Raw genomic sequence first — 19,578 nt, forward strand, 5'->3', positions numbered from 1 at the left:
GTTTAGTTTTCTTTAGTAATGTTTTGTTGTTGCTGTCAATCATCTGATAAGGAAAATAGTTGGAATACACATATCTTGATAAATTATAAACCATTTTCCATATATCTCCTTTCTTCCTATGCTCCTGTCTCTTGTTCCAATTAGTGTAAGAACTCTTTCTTACAAAATCATATATGAATCGGTTGAGATGGGATTATTTGGGCAGATATTAGATAACACTTTGGAAAAAAAACGTACTGTTTTGTTCTGCTGGTACATGGCATCATTTTCCAGTCATTCCTCATGGTTTAATATTGCTACTTCCCTAGCAATATTTTAGAGTGAGTTTCACAAATCAACAGTTCTCAAAGTGTCCCCAGAGCAGCAGTGTCTACAGCTCTTGGGAATAAATGGAAAATGTAAATTATCTGGCTCCAATCCAGCCCTGTTGTACCAGAAATGGTAAGATTGGAGGGGGCCCAGCATTCTGTTTGAACAAAGCCTCCAGGTAATTTTAATGCACACTGAAGTCTGAAAAACCAACAGTATATGAAATGAAAACCAAACGTGGGTTCTTAAAAAGCAGCATAGAGAGTGATTTAAAATGCCTGCTTGATAGAATTGTTTCACAAAGATAAAAATTTTTTAGAAATAATTTTAATGGAGCCAATTTTAGCCACTCCATTTTGAAATGGTCTTTCTAGCAAAACCTTAACAAATGTTTCAGTAAAACAAGTATATTATGCTAATAAGAGAATACAATGATGTATTCATTGTCAAGGCAGAAAGCTTCCTTCCTCATTATAATGGAATTCAGGTAAGTATAGTTAGGTAACATAATGTGCCGCCTTCATCTTTATGTGCCTAGTTTTTCTGCTGGATTAAATTTGTTCACTTTTTAATTGAATCTGAAATTCTTAGAAATTAGGCATTAGGAGAGAATAGATTTTTGAATACTTGAAAATTGAAAATATATCTTAGTATAATTTCTTTCAAAAGTTGCAAGAAATAGCATCCAAAGGAAGATTGGAGGGTTCTAAACCATAACAAGAAGGGTTGACTTGAGTTGCTAGGTTGAAAAGTATATGAGGACAGGGAAAGCAGAAGGCAGGCAAGAGGGTAGGGACACCAGGGGTACATTTCACCTGCTTGTATTGACTAGAGATGGCCCTGGAAAAACTCCCTCAGGGCAAGTTGTCCAATTAGTTTTTTTAAAATGGGCCTTGATGATATACATAGAGATAGAGACGGAGACGGAGAGAGAGATACATAGAGCGCTATATCATGTGAATCTTAAATTCACTTACTTGATTTTTTTCAGCTTTCTCCAGTGTCCGGTGTGATGCTTGTACTCTCTCCTTGCTCATTTTTCCTAGGCTTTATCTGCTAACATTTGAGCACCCAAGCATTTCAGTGAAAATGTAATGGTCCTTCTGGGTCCACTGTTACAGGTCGTGTTTCATGTACCGTCCACTTGAAGGACACTCAATGTCAAGATCTTTTTTTTTTTTTTTTTTTTTTTTTAAACATTCTGGCCAGGCGCGGTGGCTCAAGCCTGTAATCCCAGCACTTTGGAAGGCCGAGACGGGTGGATCACGAGGTCAGGAGATCGAGACCATCCTGGCTAACACGGTGAAACCCCGTCTCTACTAAAAAATACAAAAAACTAGCCGGGCGAGGTGGCGGGCGCCTGTGGTCCCAGCTACTCGGGAGGCTGAGGCAGGAGAATGGCGTAAACCCGGGAGGCGGAGCTTGCAGTGAGCTGAGATCCGGCCACTGCACTCCAGCCTGGGCGACAGAGCCAGACTCAGTCTCAAAAAAAAAAAAAAAAAAAAAAAAAAACATTCTATGTTTTTAACTATCAAACTGTGGGCATGAATATCAAGGGTCAATACAGCCATAAACAACAATAATACTCGTTAATGTTTACTTCAATATTTTGGAAGAAATGTTATTTATTGGCATTTTTGCAATGATTTTTTGGTTGCTAATTCAGACTCTGGAATTGATGGAAAGGAAAGAATGTAAAGAAATGTTTTGCTTTCCATTTCTGTAACAATATTTTCTCTATGCATAACAGGTGCCACTGACATATGATTAATTCCACATGTAGGAGCTGAACTTTATCAAAAGGTTCCTGGCCAAAGAAAAGAAGATTGATGTTCAGGCATTGTCTGTATTCCCTGTGTAAACCCTTTGGGTCCAAGTTTTATAGTTTTATATGAGATCATGCCCCTTTGATTTACTACTAATCCCATTGGAGTGGGAAATATGATGGGAATGTGAGTGATGTGTTTAATGCTAAATGTTAATATTTTAGTTGGTTGTACCTAAGAATTTTAAGCTATTGAGAATATGTATATATTTGGGCTTTTCATTGCAGGTAATTAATGAGGCAATGTTCTTTCTTCAGCTTTCAGCCATATAATTGATTGCAATTTGTCATTTCTTAGGAAGTGAATGCGAAATCCATACACATATTAGTTTCATGGGTCAATAATCTAAAAGACTGAATTATTAGATAAGCTATTGTCCAAAATATCAAGACACATGAGTATAAATATTGTCTTTATGGCTAGTAAATGTTAAGCTATCATGCTTATGTTAATTTGGAATCCGAATATTGTTTTTTTGGCATCAGAATCCTTACAAAGTGAAATATCTAAGTAAAATAGAAAGAAAATAATCTATTATACAATCTCAGCTCAGTACCAGCAAACATGTAGCATTTAAGATTATATTATGAATAGTACATTCCTAAACATATCAATCATTTTCCATCTGCAGCTGTAGTATTTCATCTCTCAAAATTCAACAGCACTGACTTTAAAGCACTATTCACAATTAAATCCTAACCCACAGAGGTACATCTGCCAGTAATTCTTAAACTTTATCATGACTTTTTTTGTAATTCTTCAATTCTTGCATCTCATAATTCATCATGACATAGATGTACTTCATTCATACAGTTAACAAATATTGGACACTTACTGTAAACAAAGGATGTGGTGCTAGGAAATAGGGATGCTTTATAGAGTATGTTGTAAGGCACACCAAGTTTTTACTTCCAGAACTTACAAACTAATTTTTCAAAATAAAATCTATTGAATGCATTTAAATGGGAATCAAAGGCAGCATAACTTTGCAATAGCCTTTGAGATACACAGTTACAAAGTAAGGTTTGGAATGATTGCCTAATAATCATATTTTTGACCATAGGATATCCAGGAATGAAAAAAGTTAAGTATTTTTATTTTGCTTACCAAAGCAATGTCTTAAGTTCTGCGGAAGACTGTAATGAATATCTGCAATTATCATATGCTAAATTTGACCATGACTACAATTTGTTTTGAGATTCAAACTAAATTATTTTTGCAGTGCTTAAGTAGTGAGTCAGTCTGAGTGTGCATTAAATACTTCACGTCAACGAAGGTAAAACTCCAGTAAGATCTTGCCTAAGTCGAGCAAATAAGATATTCCTCACTGGAATTGTATCTGTGATAACCACTTAGATTGTGTGAAGGAGCAGACTATAAGCACAATTTGGGCAGAGACTCCCTTAAGTTTTGCCCTTATTTTTCCATTGTACAATTTAACTATTTAATCCTCACCATAGACAATACAAGCCATGAAAAGTTAACTGAGTGAATTAATGATTCAGAAGACTTTAATGAACTCCTTGTCTCAAATTTGGAAATATGTAATGTTCTACAGTGTTTATCCATATCACCAAGGGACGTGGTAATGTTTCCTGCAGTCTGTAGATAAATTAATATCATACGGCCATAGACAGTCACACCTCTTTTTCACTTAATCTTCTCCATTCTTCGTTTCTTCACAGAGCGATTCAATGTGTATCTTATGCCTACGCCAAATCTGGATATTTATGGTGAATGCACAATGCAGATCACTCATGAAAATATCTATCTCTGGGATATCCACAATGCCAAGGTCAAACTGGTGATGTGGCCTCTCAGCTCACTGAGGAGATATGGTCGGGACTCAACATGGTTCACATTTGAGTCAGGAAGGTAAGATCTAATGCAGCAACCAAGTGTGGGAAGTTGTGTAACAGAGTCCTGAAAGAAAGTTCTGTCCATCATTGCCCTCAGTGAGCACTGTTTTCATTCAGGGTAAAAGTTAGCAAATACATAATTTCTTCAGATTCTTAATAACATGAATACAATTCTGTTAATTTTGGCAGGCTAATTACCCCATTCAAAATAATTTCAGTCTCTTACACTACCAAACTCAAACTGGTTTTGTAATTATATTAATAATGTAATTATTTTTGCAAGATTATTACAATACTATATTTTCGGTGTGTCTGTATTTAAAAGGATCTCCCCATAAAATTAAATGTAGCATGTCCTTGCTTGCCTTGTTTTTGTGAGTGTTTTTCAATAAGCAAACAATATTTTTTAAAGTTTTAAATAAAATTATTTAAATATTGCTTTTAGGCAAATATGCTGCTTTCTTGATCACAGCATATGGTTGAAATCCGTAAGTGTCTGAAATGAATCCTTGCTTCACAATCATTATTAATAAACATGGATTTAGACAAAATACAACCAACCAAATCATTGTCTTTATGCTATGACCCCGTTGTGATATTGTCACACATCCAAGACAAGACTTAGGTTTGGAGATTCTATAGAGAAGGAGATGTTTAATGCTTCCATCTTCACCCAGGGGACATGATTTATCACATTCTTAAAATGAATTCATGGTCTTATAAGGCAATTATAGTGAGGTTTCATTGCATTTGATATAATATTTTTAAGTTTATAACTTTCTTCTTATAAAACTACTAAATATTTACTCAAGGTCACATTCTAATATCTATCTAGCCAGCTAGGGTAGGTCCCATGTCTCTTAAAATTTTGAGAAAAAAAAAAAAAAAAAACCTGAGCTGGAGTAATTTTACCAGTCTGGGGCCCTTTTGCACTAAGGTAATATTAAAGTCTCTACCACACTGATTTCTCTGAAAAGCATTATTAGATCCTGTGTTGACTTAGTACGTATGAGCTTGTTCAACTATTTCTATCTACCTAGATATTGAGAGTGTAATAGTGTAATCACATTCTGATAGCCATTGGGAAATATAAATTCTAATAAGAAAATGAATTTAAGATGTTTATCATTTTAAAAATTATGACTATGAAAATGAGTCGACATGTTTTAGAGATTCAATGACCTAAAATCTATGATGCTTTTTTTTTTTTTTTTTTGAGACAGTCTCGCTCTGTCGCCCAGGCTGGAGTGCAGTGGCGCGATCTCGGCTCACAACAAGCCCTGCCTCCCGGGTTCCCACCATTCTCCTGCCTCAGCCTCCCCAGTAGCTGGGACTACAGGCGCCCGCCACCACGCCCGGCTAATTTTTCGTATTTTTAGTAGAGACGGGGTTTCACCGTGTTAGCCAGGATGGTCTCGATCTCCTGACCTTGTGATCCGCCCTCCTCGGCTTCCCAGAGTGCTGGGATTTACAGGCATGAGCCACCGCACCCGGCCGGATGCACCTTATGTTTTTACTGGCTTTAAAAGTTAGTGTATTAGTCCATTTTCACACTGCTGATAAAGACTGGGCAATTCACAAAAACAAGTTTAATGGACTCAGTCCCACGTGACTGAGGACGCCTCACAGTCATGGCAGAAGGAGAAAGGTACGTCTCACATGAGAGCAGACAAGAGAATGAGAGCCAAGCGAAAGGGGTTTCCGCTGATAAAACCATCAGATCTCGTGAGACTTCTTCACTACCACGAGAACAGTATGGGGGGGAACTGCCCCCGTGATTCAATTCTCTCCCACTGGGTCACTCCAACATGAGGGAATTTTGGGAGCTACAATTCAAGATGAGATTTGGGTGGGGACAGAGTCAAACCATATCAGTTAGTTTTACATCTATATGTAAATTCATCTATATGTAAATTCATCTATATGTAAATTCATCTATCTGTATATATGAATTGGATGTTGTTGAGGTTTTGTTGGGGTTGGGGTTTTGTTTTTGCATCATTTACCAGCACTACCTCTAGAATCCCCTCCCTGGGATCCTTCTAGATATGCCATGCCTATCTTCCTGTTTCTATGGAAAACAATTTAACTATTTTGTCTGTTACAACATTTCAATAGACTGCCACTCAACATTTTAAATAAGTCATTTTCTTTCATGAAGAATGGTTATTCAGAATTTTCACTCCATTTATACCTGTCCACATTAGTTTTTTAAGATCTTTATTTGATAGAGGAATTTGGTATCGTTTTTTTCCCTCTGTTGTTTGTTTCTTTGTCTTTGAGATTAGAGTTCTGTCGTTTGGACACAGTTCATTTGTTTTTTTCCTTCTTTAAATTTTGGGTGTCATTTGCTCTTTAGTGACTGAGAAACTGACTGAGAAATTGTCCATAATTTTGTGCATTTATTTTGTAAATTCCAGATGATCTCGCTCTTGTTAAAAGGAGCCAGTGGGGGAAGGTCTTGTCCATACTTTATCTAGAGAAATAAAAGTGGGACATTGTGTTCCCTGGGTCACTGGTGATGAGACTGGGGACAATTTAGAGGGCAGATTGGCAGGTAAGGCATGGCCAGTCATCCTAGCAAACCAAAGCCAAAGGCCAACACTTTCTAGGTTTTATTAGCTCATTGACCAAGGCACGTCATTTGGTATAAATTTTAGCCATGTATTTATACTACTGTATGTACTAATAGTAGTATTAGTACAAATTCTACGTGTGAAAATACAATTAGATATATCAAAATACTTTTTTCACTGACACACTTTCAAATGCATTGTTAAATTCTACTGTAAACCTGAAATGTAGACATGAACAGTAGGAATGGATCTACATCATTTATTCTGGAGAAGCATCCTTCAGTCACCCCGGTAATTATAATTATATGTCATAAGTCTCCAGGAGCACTCACCTAGTGTGGGGCAGAAGGAGAACAAGGACCAGGAAACTCTCTGTGGTAATCGTCCTTAGCACAGCATGGCGCCTGGGAGATGTATTCATAGTGTCACTGTTTTACCATAAGAATCGTAACTTTGCATTTTAAAAGTGAAAACAACCAATTTGCCATGCAAGCATATTTTCTCAAGAAAATCACAAAAAATAACAGACCTTCAGAGAAAGTGATAAGATTCATGATTATGTACGATTTTATCCTGTGAAAGACAAAACTCCTTTATTTAACTGCTGACTTGATATTTTTACTTCATATTACCTCATAAATATTGTAAGCAAAAATCAAGATGAGTTCAAATGCCTGCATGGCCGAAATTTAGGTGAGCCCCTGATCTTCTGTATGAATTATTTTTCAAAACAAACACCCATATTCAGCCTGATGCTTACTAGTACAAAATTGGTGCTTAAAATATGTGTCTCACTAACTTTGATAATATTGTTTCCATTTAGAAACCTGGGAAAAACCTGATTACTAATTTTTAACAATTAGAAATGTGAAATAATAAATATTTCTATATAGTTATTATGAAAAGGTGGTTAGTGGAAGCAAATGTTATGTGTCATACAATTAAGGAGTCTGTGATGTCATAGGTAGGCTTAACTTATTCCTAAACCTTTGTTGGTCAGGGATGCAAAGAGAAGGAATCTTTTCTCTAATGCATAATTAAGTGGTTAAGAGGAAAGATAATGCAGAAAGTTTTTAAATATGATACAAAAGCATACAAATATAATACATAATACATATGAATTGTTATATAAGCTATAAGGTCTAAGAAATTTCCAAAACATTCTCACATATGGACGCCAACTTTTCTGTACTAACCCAGAGTTATCAATGCCCTTGGGTTTTTTTGTTTTGTTTTGTTTTACAAAATATCATTTGATTTGCCATCAAGAGTGTTAGTGGTACACATTTCTTCATAAAAGAGTGTACTGCTGTGACTCTAAGATTTTCTTCTGAACTACTGATAACTGTCCTGCAAGTTTTCTACGCTTGTTGGTACAAACTGTCTACCAGAAGGTGTACACAGTAGGTTTTTAGACAAGGTCACGTGTTTCTCTTTCAAACGGTGCTAAAACATTTCTTGACTGAAACACTGAAGAATTGCAGTTAACTAAAATACAGTCAAACACAAGACGTGAAGTACCAACATTGCACAGGGCTTCAACTGAAGTCAGGAAATCCTGAGCCTGTGCGCACAGGCAACAGCAGCCACATCACTGCCAGCACCTGGCAGCCATTATTTGGAGGCTGCTATTCCATAGACGATGTCATAACAAAATACACCCCAATTTCAGAAATACTAAAATGTAAAAACATGTGCTTCTGTTGAATGAAGGAATTAATGAATGGCTCCATGGTTTGAATAAAGCCAGCTGGGGTGGTGTCCTGGGATACAGAAACCTAAGAGTGAACGTGGTGACATTTCACAAATCACGGGAGGAGATCAAACCAGAACCTTACATCTCCCTTGACTATCTTTCTTGATTCCAGAAATCATTCTTGATTTAATGACTATGAATGAAGTTTAGGAACTTTCTGAATGAGAATAAAAGAAGCCTAAAAAGGTGACCAAAACTGTCATTGTGATTCCTACAGATCAATTAGTAAAAAGCAATTCACATTAAAGTATGTGTGGGTTCAATAAAAATGTATTGAACTTTAAAGTTAATTGAGCAATAACTAAGATCAGAGTCTCCATTTCTCGATAAAAACAATTTCGTAAGTCATTTAATCAATGCTCTCTCCTAGGGGGAAAAAAAAAATCAGACCTGGTATTATCGTAGCAAGAGATTTACCAAATTAGACACATGGAAAGAAAAGGCACTAGGTTCCTAAACAATTTGTCTTAGATTTCTTTCTTTGAAATTAAAGCAAGGGTTTATATAGACCTACGAATTTTTTTAAAAACATCGAATACATCGCTGATGCAAATTTTTTTCATGTAGGACTTTGCTACTCTATACTTTGTAATTAAAACTCAATTAGATATTACGATTTAAAATTTGTGTAGCACCAGAAACCTCATTTATTCTCTGGGCTACTTTATTTCATTTATTGAACACTATGGTAGGAACTAGAGAAATAAAGATGGGTAACATAGTCCCTACCCTTATTGAGCACATAGTGTACTTGGTAAGATAGATCAACTAATCATTTCAATATAATATAGGAATTGTAATAAAATACATCCCAGGAAGGTTATATATTAGGAACATAGGTTAAGTTGGATCATTTTAAACACATTAATGATGTCAACCCCAAATCTCAATAGCTCAATACAACAAAGGTTTATTTCCCACACAAGCTATGCTTGATGCAAGCTTGGGCAGATCACCAGAGCACCTGGATTCAGAAACCTAGGCTGCTGCAATCTTGTGACTGAGACGTCTTCATGCTAACCCACCTCACTGCCACGCATAGCAGGGGAAGAAGGTGGGAACATTCTCCAACAAGCATACTATGGACTCAGTTGTTTCTCCCCAAAATTCATATGTTGAAGCCCGAACTGCCAAACTTCTTATATCTTTATGACAAGAGCCAGAGATGATAGGTCCTTTTAGATGGAATTAAAGTTAAATGAGGTAATAAGGGTGGGGTCCTAATCTGATAGGATCAGTGGCTTTATAAGGAGGAAGAAACTTCTCAGCCCCTCTTCTCTGCCATGTGGAGGAAAGACCATGTGGGCACACATCAAGAAGGTGACCATTTCCAAACCAGGGAGAAAGCCCTCAATAGAACCCAACCATGCTGGCACCCTGATCTCAGACTGCAGCCTCTAGAGAGAGAAAGTTAATTTACATTGTTTAAGTCACCTACTCTGTGTCATGTTTTTCTTATGGCAGCCTGGGCTGACTAATAGAAAACATTTAAATACTTGAGTACAGTAGCAATGCATGTTATTTCTATTAATAGCCCACCATCCAGAAGGTGGCCTCCCACAGCCCCCTTACCCCCCGTCTGCAAAGGGGCAAGTGGGGAAACACAGAGGAGTATGTGGAATATATTTGGTAAGCATATTGCCTCTGCCACAGTCATATCTTCTGATGAGCAAAGATCCCTTTTTTCTCTTCTTCCTACACACTCAATTGTTCCTTAAGGGAAACAACCCAAAAAGCAATCCAGCAAGCCACTGATTATAGCTCAAAGTCCAGAGTCTGCAGGCGATTTGTAGCAGTGTGTACATCAGGTCCAGATAATACTTTTTTTTTTTTTTGAGGTGGAGTCTCTCTGTCACCCAGACTGGAGTGCGGTGGCACGATCTCGGCTCACTGCAAGCTCTGCCTCCTGGGTTCACGCCATTCTCCTGCCTCAGCCTCCTGAGTAGCTGGGACTACAGGTGCCCACCACTACACCCAGCTAATTTTTTGTATTTTTAGTAGAGACAGGGTTTCGCCCTATTAGCCAGAATGGTCTCCATCTCCTGACCTCGTGATCCACCTGCCTCGGGGCCTCCCAAAGTGCTGGGATTACAGGTGTGAGCCACCGCACCCGGCCAATATGACTTCTTATAGTTCCAAAAGAACGATGCAGAAAAAGATGTTATTTTTTTCCCCTCTACCCACCCTGGCCCGAGGAACACTGGTTTAAGAGAGGTGGGATGCCCACCCTGCAAACACTCCTACTATTCTAAGGGAAAGTTCGGGAGGCAAGCAGGCAACAGCCCCTGGTCCTGGTAATTCTGAAATGCTGCTTGCCAGATATATTCAGGGTCTTTATCCAGAATTAACAAGGATATGTGGCTGGGCCCTCATTCTGCTTTTTGAGAAGAACGTGTCAATCCTCTATTCCACTTGGTTCTGCCCTCGGCCCACCGGGAGGATTTTCCTTTGTCATTATCCTTCTTGTCCATATTCAAACTGGACACTGGGAAAATGTTCTCTTTGAAGTGTTGCACGTTTCTCAGCCCCCATTCTACCCTGAGAAGTTGTAGTAGAAATCTGAAGGTTATTGAATCTTAACAAGTTATAAATATTTTTTATTTAGGACCTTTTTTCCCTGTAAAACTTTGTCAAAATATTACTAGATTTCTTGTATATTTAGTGCCAATCGCTTGTACCAAGGAAGTGTTTTCTCGGTTTGTTTTGGTTTTGGTTTTTGAGATCTACTTCTCAGATTTGCTTTGATTGTTTATTTCTTCCCCCAAAACTCTGTCTTTTGATTTGAAAGGTGCCTTGACTTTGCCAGGTTTTTGTAGGGGCAACACTCACTCAATTCTTTGCCCTGGCTCCTTTTTATCTAATTAACAGATTATAATGGGCATCCTACGCTTGACCTGCTTTTTACGGGGACACACCTTAATTGAGAAGTTTTAGCAACAGGTGTGGAGATTACACTTAATCTGCTGTTTTGAGGCTGCTTTAACTTGCTTTTGTCACTTAAAGACTTATTAAATGTCTGTCTCAGAGTTCTCTTTTCCAATTTTAGTTTTGAATTTTTCAAATGCCTTTTGTTTTTGCTTGAAACTTCTCAATTTCCTTCTAAGAGCCTCTCTTTAGTACCTTATCAGTCAACAAACACTGTTAACATTTTGTTATCTAACCGCTTTCCCTAGATGTTGTTGGAGGAATAAAATTAAAAACAATCTCCCAATGCAGAAATCTTCAAAAAGGTGATAACACACACACACACTCCATTATTTCTGCTAAGAAATTGCAGACAGAAGGAGAATCCCACCCTTGGATATAGCCAACCAGGTACAACTCAATACATGCAAGTTCTCAAGATAAACAAGCAAAAGAACTTGACAGCAACATTTGTCACACATGCCTCATCCTTGCAATTAGGGTAACCATTTTTGTTGACTAATTGGCTTTATGCAGAGGAAAAACAAACTTCTTGTATCTTTATGACAAAAGTTTTGCAAGTTGGAGAGAAGTAGCACCTGAAATTAGGCACCCTCTGTCACAGAAACTAGAAGATGGGGGCGCATCTCCCTTCAGATTTACGTGTCAAAGGCATGGTTCGTGAGTCCTTAAGAAAGGCATTTTAGGGTCTTAAAGCTAAACAAAAGACCTATCTGGTTTTCAGAAGAATTATTTACATTTCAAAGAGAGGAGAAAGTGCTTACAACCAAAAGTTTTCTCAAGTTAAATGCCCTAAGAAACAGGAAGGATAATTACCCATTTTCAACAGGGAGAATAGAGCCTCTTATTTTTAAATTTCATATTTGTCCATACAATCTAGAAACTCTTAAGACATGAAGTCGGCCTACCAAGTTATCACAAGTTCTACTAAGAGGCAAGAGCTTTATCGAATATCTCACTGCTAAATATCTATCTTTCTCCCAGCTTGCTTACTACTTTCCTTTATCCCTGGGCCCAGCCACTATTTCAGTGCCCCACATTTTAGGGCTATTTAATTATTCATTTATCACTGCACCACTATTAGGATCAAGTACACTTATCCTTAAGTGATGAACAAAGTCTCAGTGGTTTATGCAACTGAAACTGATCTCTCGCTCATGCTAGTCCACTCCGATTCTGGGCAACTATCCTAGACAATCAGGACAACACTTACATCAAAAAATAGATGCTCTGGCTTCAGCAGGTGTCCCTTCTGTTTGTAGCCCTTTGTTGGGCACTAGTGATAAGGTATCCAGACTGTGCTGGGTGCAGGGAATGAAGAGGAGCATGAGACATTTGGAGGACAGTCCTCTCTAGGTAAACAGGCACCAAATTTAATTGTAGGGACTCAGGAAAGGCTCCCTGAAGATGATGATTTGCACAGCAAATCGTAAAAAAATGAGTTGGACTTCTTCAAGGTAAAATGTGAGGTTGGCATGAGGATCAAGGGGTCAGGTTACTCTCCACTACGCATAGCACGGGCAGCGCATGGATGGTTCCTTCTTGGCGGATTTTAACTGCTGGAGATTAGATTAAGAATAAAATGGGCAGAGAGTTTGTTAGAAAGTCAGATAAAGCTCGAAAGCAGGAGTGTTTTCTATGTCATGTCAGAAAATAAATTGGACTTTATCTTATAGGCAGCAAGGAGTGTTTTTTAATGCAGCAAGTAAACATAGATTTAAATTTTAGATATGTCTATCTGGTGACTTTGTGGAGGATATTTTAATAATGAATCCTTTAACTAGGTTAATAATTTATAATGCGCAATGTACCTAGGGCAGTATTGTCTGAGCAATCGTGATTTGAAACGACATGGGAGAATCAATCACTCTGCTTCTGCATGGGCCAGCACTTTCCCTGCACCTTCAGTTATATTCTGTTAACCTTTCCAAGGCTTGATTTCCTCATCCGTGAGAACCTGATAAAAATATACTCTGCTATGTCCACCTTCAGAGTTGATATGGGGATCAAATGAAATAATGTGCTTTGAGGCCGGGTGCGGTGGCTCATGCCTGTAATCCCAGCACTTTGGGAGGCTGAGGCAGGGGGATCACGAGGTCAGGAGTTCGAGAACAGCCTGGCCAACATGGTGAAACTCTTTCTCTGTTAAAAATACAAAACATAGCTGAGCATGGTGGCGGGTGCCAGTGTCCCAGCTACTCGGGAGGCTGAGGCAGGAGAATCATTTGATCCCAGGAGGCAGAGGTTGCAGTGAACCGAGACTGCGCCATTGCACTCCAGCCTGGGTGACAGAGCAAAACTGTCTCAAAAAAAAAAAAAAAAAAAAAAAAAAAAAAAAAAAAAAAAGTGCTCTGATACAAGGGCTTTGAAAGCTGTAATACAGGTATAAGAGATGATTAAATTCGGCAAACACCTATTTTTTTTTTTTACATGCACAGCACTAGACAGGGCAATATAGGAAATCAAAAAGGAGCCTTTCCTTTGAAGAAATCAACATTCTTCCATGAAAAACGCTATAACACCAGAGCATGATTTTGTAGCTTGAGCTGCAGGAGAGTGATTACAAACAATGATCCGAGTATGAAAGCACAGCAGGGCTCTCTTTGTGGGACAGCGATGCTAGTATCACTGGTTTGTCCTTGTTTAGGACCTTTCATGAAATCTTCTTTAAGGGGACTTTTCAAAACAAGTTAATGTGCCCTTCAAGAACATCCATCGTATGACTCAGGCTTCACTTATTTTAATGGTGGTGATAACCACATGCGTTAGCCTCACAACCTGTGAGGCTTGAAATCTTCTAATGAGTGCTAAGGAATGGAGTCCTGAAATTATTATTTTTAAATTAAATAGCCAAAGTCTTGTCAAAATGCCTTATAAATGAAAGTATTTTTCATTCTTAGTCAAATAGATTAGCTTATCCTTGACACAAATGTTACTTTTTTCCCATTTTTTATTGCAATAGTTTTTTTTAAAAAAATAAGTTGATACATGTGGATGCAAGTCATCTAGTTTTGTTGGGAAAATGTTAAACCTCTCACAACAAAAGTCTAGGAGGAAGGTCAAAATTATAGTTGCTCTTGTATTTACAAGGTTTTTTCCTTGGTGTTGAATAAATTCTAGACAAAGATTATAAATTCATTATTATCTTTTACAGACACATATGTACTTGATCATGATAATTAACTCACAATGTCTTATGTTTTACTAAAATTAAAGAATTTAAAATTATCGGAGTTATTTAGCGTTAGCAAAAAAGAAAAAAGATATTTTTCTTGCTATAAATAAAATTCAAATTGTGTAAAATCTGTTCTTTCAAAACTATTTTTTGCTCTTATATATTTCCTTCTAATATTTTACTTGCTTGGATTTTTCACCATCTTATTAACTTCCTGGTCACTTGATATTTTAAAAAATTATAAACTTACTGGCTAGGCACCATTGCTCAAGCCTGCAATCCCAGCATTTTGGGAAGCCAAGGCTGCCAGATCGCTTGAGCTCTGCACGTTCCAAAAGCAGCCTTGGCAACATAGTGAGACTCCATCTCTACTAAAAAATACAAAAAAAATTGGCTGGGCGTGGTGGTGTGCACCTTTAGTCCCAGCTACTCTGGAGGCTGAGGTGGGAGAATCACCTGACCCCAGGAGTTTGAAACTGCACTGAGCCATGTTCATGCCACTGCACTCTAGCCTGGGCAATAGAGACCGACCCTGTCTCAGGAAAAGAAAAATTATATACTTTTTAATAATTTCCATTATTGTAAATGAAGCAGATCAGAAGAGGTTTAACAACAAAACTTTAAAGGGGGAAAAGACTAACTTTTTGGACACTGAATATATTCCAAACATTTTTCTAATTCTCACATACATTATAGCATAAAGTCCTACAAAATAAGTATTCTCATGCTTCTCACAAATGAAGGGAATACAACTCAAGAATCAAAGTCAATTTGCACACACATAGTAAAATCACTCCAAATCTCACAGTGCTGCAAAAACACACGTTCTTCTTGTGATAACATAGCTTTGCTAATACATCTCAGGTTTTGTGTCTGGAGGTCAAAGAACTTAATTTGTGTGGTAGAGATTCCAACAGCAATTACTAATAGATGATGGGAAAACATTATCTTTTGACCCAAGGAGATACTAGATTACAAAAAGCAAAATTAGTGCTAATGTAGAACAAAATTAGTGTTAAGTGTAGAACTTCCAGACAATAGATTTTTTTCATTAATATTTCTAAGGAGCTCATTGATTCATAATTGTCTTCAATGCAGTCCATCATAGGATATTCTGCCATGAGAACAAAAACCAATTAAACTACAAATGAAATTGGGTATTTTTTGTTCCGTTTATTTTACCATGAAGAGTTGACTTAGATGAAATAGGTAGCTTGGTTTATTCAAAACTAGCTGTACTTTCACCCGACCCAAGCAAGTCTATATCTTAATAGAAGATACAGAGACACTACAGGTTATGGGAGCATAAGGCTCAACATTTGCTGATCTTAGATCTACCCTCTAGCTTTGGTTTGTCTGCTGTTACTCTTCAGGCTAAGTCTACAGGTTCCAGAGAAAGAGTTCATCAAGCCTTCAAATAGAGGTGAGAAAAAGCTTTCAAATTTTTCCATATATGGCACCTGGAACACGGGCTTTATAAGACACCTCCAAATTCGTATCATTAGAGGAGCAAAGAAAACAAATGCACAGAGATCCTGAGTCCATGATATGCTTTCCCTCAGACCTGTTTCCAAATACATATTTTAATTTACAAGTAAAATTTGTAGGCACTTAGCACCTATGGAATTCATTACCTTTGGATATACAATCCTGATGATAGTGGAATCTTTTAATGACGAACAAGGTAACAGATACTCAAACAAAATCATCCTTAGTAAATCTGTGATAAAAACCACTGCAATTTTCATACATTGTTAAAAATTATGTTACTTGTAGAACTTTTACTAAATTTTACTTTTCATGTTGATTAAAAGCAAACCAATTAGTTGGTATATTTTCTGAATCATTTCTTTGGAAAATCAGCATCTCCTTGGATTCCAATTAATATATATGAAAAACTAATGCTACTCTATTCTTTAATATGAAAATATATTTGCCCCTTGAAATTCTGAACAATCCATTTTCCTTTGACATTTGTTTGTCCTAAGACTCCTCAGGGCATCACATGTTTATTTGCTCATCTATTGCCTGATGTGTTTCAATTATTTAATTATGTAATACGTTAAAAAATGCCAAATAATTTTATCCTACTTTGTAGGGCTGATGTCAAGTCAGTTAGGAAAATAATACCACTTTGTATCAGAAGAAAAAAACCTTTCCTGACTTTTAATACTTCGCGAATTCTGTAGGCAAATCCATTCGTGGCAGGCCCCATACTTGTTTTCTGTTAGTTTTAGGTACTTGTCTTTTTCCATATAGTCACCCTAAAAAACTCAAAATAACCAGACAATTATTAATCATTCTCTATACTGGCATAAAAAATTAACCTTTTCTGAATCACGTTTATGTAGAAAATCAATTCTGTGAAGAAACTTATGAAAGAGGCAATGGACATTATGGACATTATTGTGTTTATTTTGAAGGGTGCAGTTTACAACTCAGAATAAAATAGGAAAATACTAATTTCCAGGTGAAAGAACACCTAGACAAATCATGTATAAATGTATACAATCCACCAAACTCTTTGGACATGCTGATTATCTTTCTATAAAGGTACATTGAGGCCTGGTAAAGTGGCTCATGCCTGTAATACCAGCACTTTGAGAGACTGAGGCAGGCAGATCACTTGAGGCCAGGAATTTGAGACCAGCCTGGCCAACATGGCAAACCCCCCATATCTCTACTAAAAATACGTAAGTTAGCCAGGAGTGGGGGCATGCACCTGTAGTCCCAGCTACTCAGGAGGCTGAGGCAGGAGAATCTCTTAAAGCCAGGAGGCAGAGGTTGCAGTGAGCTGAGATCACACCACTGCACTCCAGCCTGGATGACAGAGTGAGACTGTCTCAACAACCAAAATGTGCGTTGGAAGCTCACTTCTCCAAAATCCCCAGTAAATGAAGTGCTAAATAGAAAAGTGTATCTTTCCTGATTTCATAGATGGAAGAGACGCTTGAAAATATTGCTTTCAAGATATACGAGATTGACCTGGAAATTACAGCTACAATTTAGAAACTTGATTTTTTGCATGCCAGATTATCTAAAGGGTATCAGTTACTCTCTCACAAATTATCACTGAGTTCCTATTATTTGAGAGATATTCAGGATGCCCAGATCACCATCTATTCCTAGCCAGTTGAATGAGAAAGCCATTCTTTATTGTTTTAAAAATCATGATTAATCCAGTTGTGGGAAAAGCACAAAGAAATGAAAGGTAGAACTTGTGACAATTATTCAGTGAAATCTGAAATTCATAAAAATTTGTTGAATTAGGGAAGAAAATGTTTAGAAGTATGCAGGTAGCTAAAAAGTCAGATATGTTCATTTCTGTCATCATTAGACCAAAATAGAATTAGAGAACTAATACCATGGGAGGTAGCATGGATTGTTGAATAAGCTTCTTGCAAACCAGATCTCTTATTTATCTTAGGTATATTCCAGAGGTTCCTAACAACAGAATGCAACTCTCTTAGCACAAATATCATATTTATGTACAGGCAGAATTTGCTGAAATACTAATGAGTTGACCCTGCACCCTGTTCACATGTAATCATATATTTGTCATTTTGTACATGACAATTATTTTTCTTTAAAGTAAAACGGCCTCTAAAATTGTATAAGCTTTCAGCCTCACAAAACTTGCATCCATACCTTCTTACTCTTACAGCTGTTTAATTATCTTACTCAAAGGGGTGCTGGATTTCTGTAACTATATCATACCTTTTTTTTCACACCTCCTCCTTCTCAAGGAGAACCATGAAACTCCCAGGTGGTAGATCTGCATTGGTGTTATGGTGTATCACCCTGAAACGTGAGGCTGCTGAATCACATAGGATTAAGCTCCCAGTCTTGGCTCTAACCTCATCAGTACTCCCAGCAAAGTGGTGAAAATAAATTATAGATTCAAGGATGTGTCCCACTATGGTGGAGGAAGGTACACACCTAATCTATGATCATTTCTGTCTCAAGTACCACTAAAGGGAACCTCCAGCGGGACAGGAGGTGATGCTGTCTCATCTCCTTGTAAAAGTACTGGTGAGTGCTGGTAAATAGACTACTGACTTTACTAAAAAAAGAAGATTCCCTATACACAGACTGCTCTTAGCAGGATGCTTCTAGTTTAGAATTACCTAGAGTAAACAGACCTACAGCTTCCGGATTTAGGAGGCAGAGCTTTCTGGAGAATGACAAGCTAAACAGCTGGGATAGAAAATAGATTTCCTAACTGACACACTGCTTGCCGGGGGCACTCATGCATACCTGGTGTAATCTGAGCCAGACAATGCACACCCAAAGGCAGAAGCGGGCCCCTAGGAGCTGCCTGGACAGCCCAGACCTCTCCTTTGTCCCAGGCCTCCCGATTGTTTCTATCTGTGTTTCTATATTTTGATTGTTTCTAAATATCAGTAACTTGGTATTTAGTAAATTCTCTTGATAATTTCACCCTTTTTATTTGCTCACACACCAATATGCTCAAAAATGGTTTATGTGAAATAAATTTAGAACAGAAATTATGCTGTTGATGTTCTTTTATAAATAAGCCATAAAAATGTTTTTTAGCAATATATCTGCCTCAGAAGAAAAAAATAAACGTTGCAAAGAGTTTTAAAGATACCAGTATCTTTAAAGAGTTTTAAAGATCAATATACCACAGAAGTTGAATAAAAAGAACTTAGAAGGAAATTTTGCAGGGCAATTCACCTTGATCATTAAATATTTAGCAATATTTTCATATAAGTATTTCATCTATGCAGTGCAAAATGTGATGAATGTATTTATATAAAGAATTTAGGTAAGTTGGATTACGCTTTCATTGACTCACAGAATTACTCCAAGAATACACAAATCAAGAAAGATTTGGTATGAATAATATGTATATGCAGAAAACAAATCATATCATAGAAACTTACTGTATTTATTTAATGTTGTTTTTTAAATAATACAATGAGACACTCATTACCTAGGGAAAAGCTCTAGAATGAAAAATCCTTTATATATGACTAAATGTGGCACTATTGCGTTACACATGTCTCACATTAAGGCCGTGTAAGGAAGTGCTTTGAATGAAAATATGAAATCTACAAGCCAATTCGGTCTAGATTCTGCAAGATACTTCACTTCTTTGGGGATTAGTTTCCTAATCTAAAAACGAGAT

General features: G+C 37.2%; 1 protein-coding gene across 2 annotated transcripts in view; it reads left to right on the forward strand.

Moving 5' to 3' along the window:
- The window catches only part of DOK6 (docking protein 6), a 431,983-nt gene that overhangs the window by 283,199 nt on the left and 129,206 nt on the right, over positions 1 to 19,578 (forward strand). For both annotated transcript variants that reach the window (XM_017951839.3, XM_021930213.2), the window contains exon 5: positions 3,821 to 4,010. In XM_017951839.3, coding sequence (XP_017807328.1) covers positions 3,821 to 4,010 — 190 coding nt within the window. The remainder of the gene's footprint in view (positions 1 to 3,820; positions 4,011 to 19,578) is intronic.

Source organism: Papio anubis, chromosome 19 (assembly GCF_008728515.1).
Source record: "Papio anubis isolate 15944 chromosome 19, Panubis1.0, whole genome shotgun sequence".
Classification (NCBI taxonomy): domain Eukaryota; kingdom Metazoa; phylum Chordata; class Mammalia; order Primates; family Cercopithecidae; genus Papio; species Papio anubis.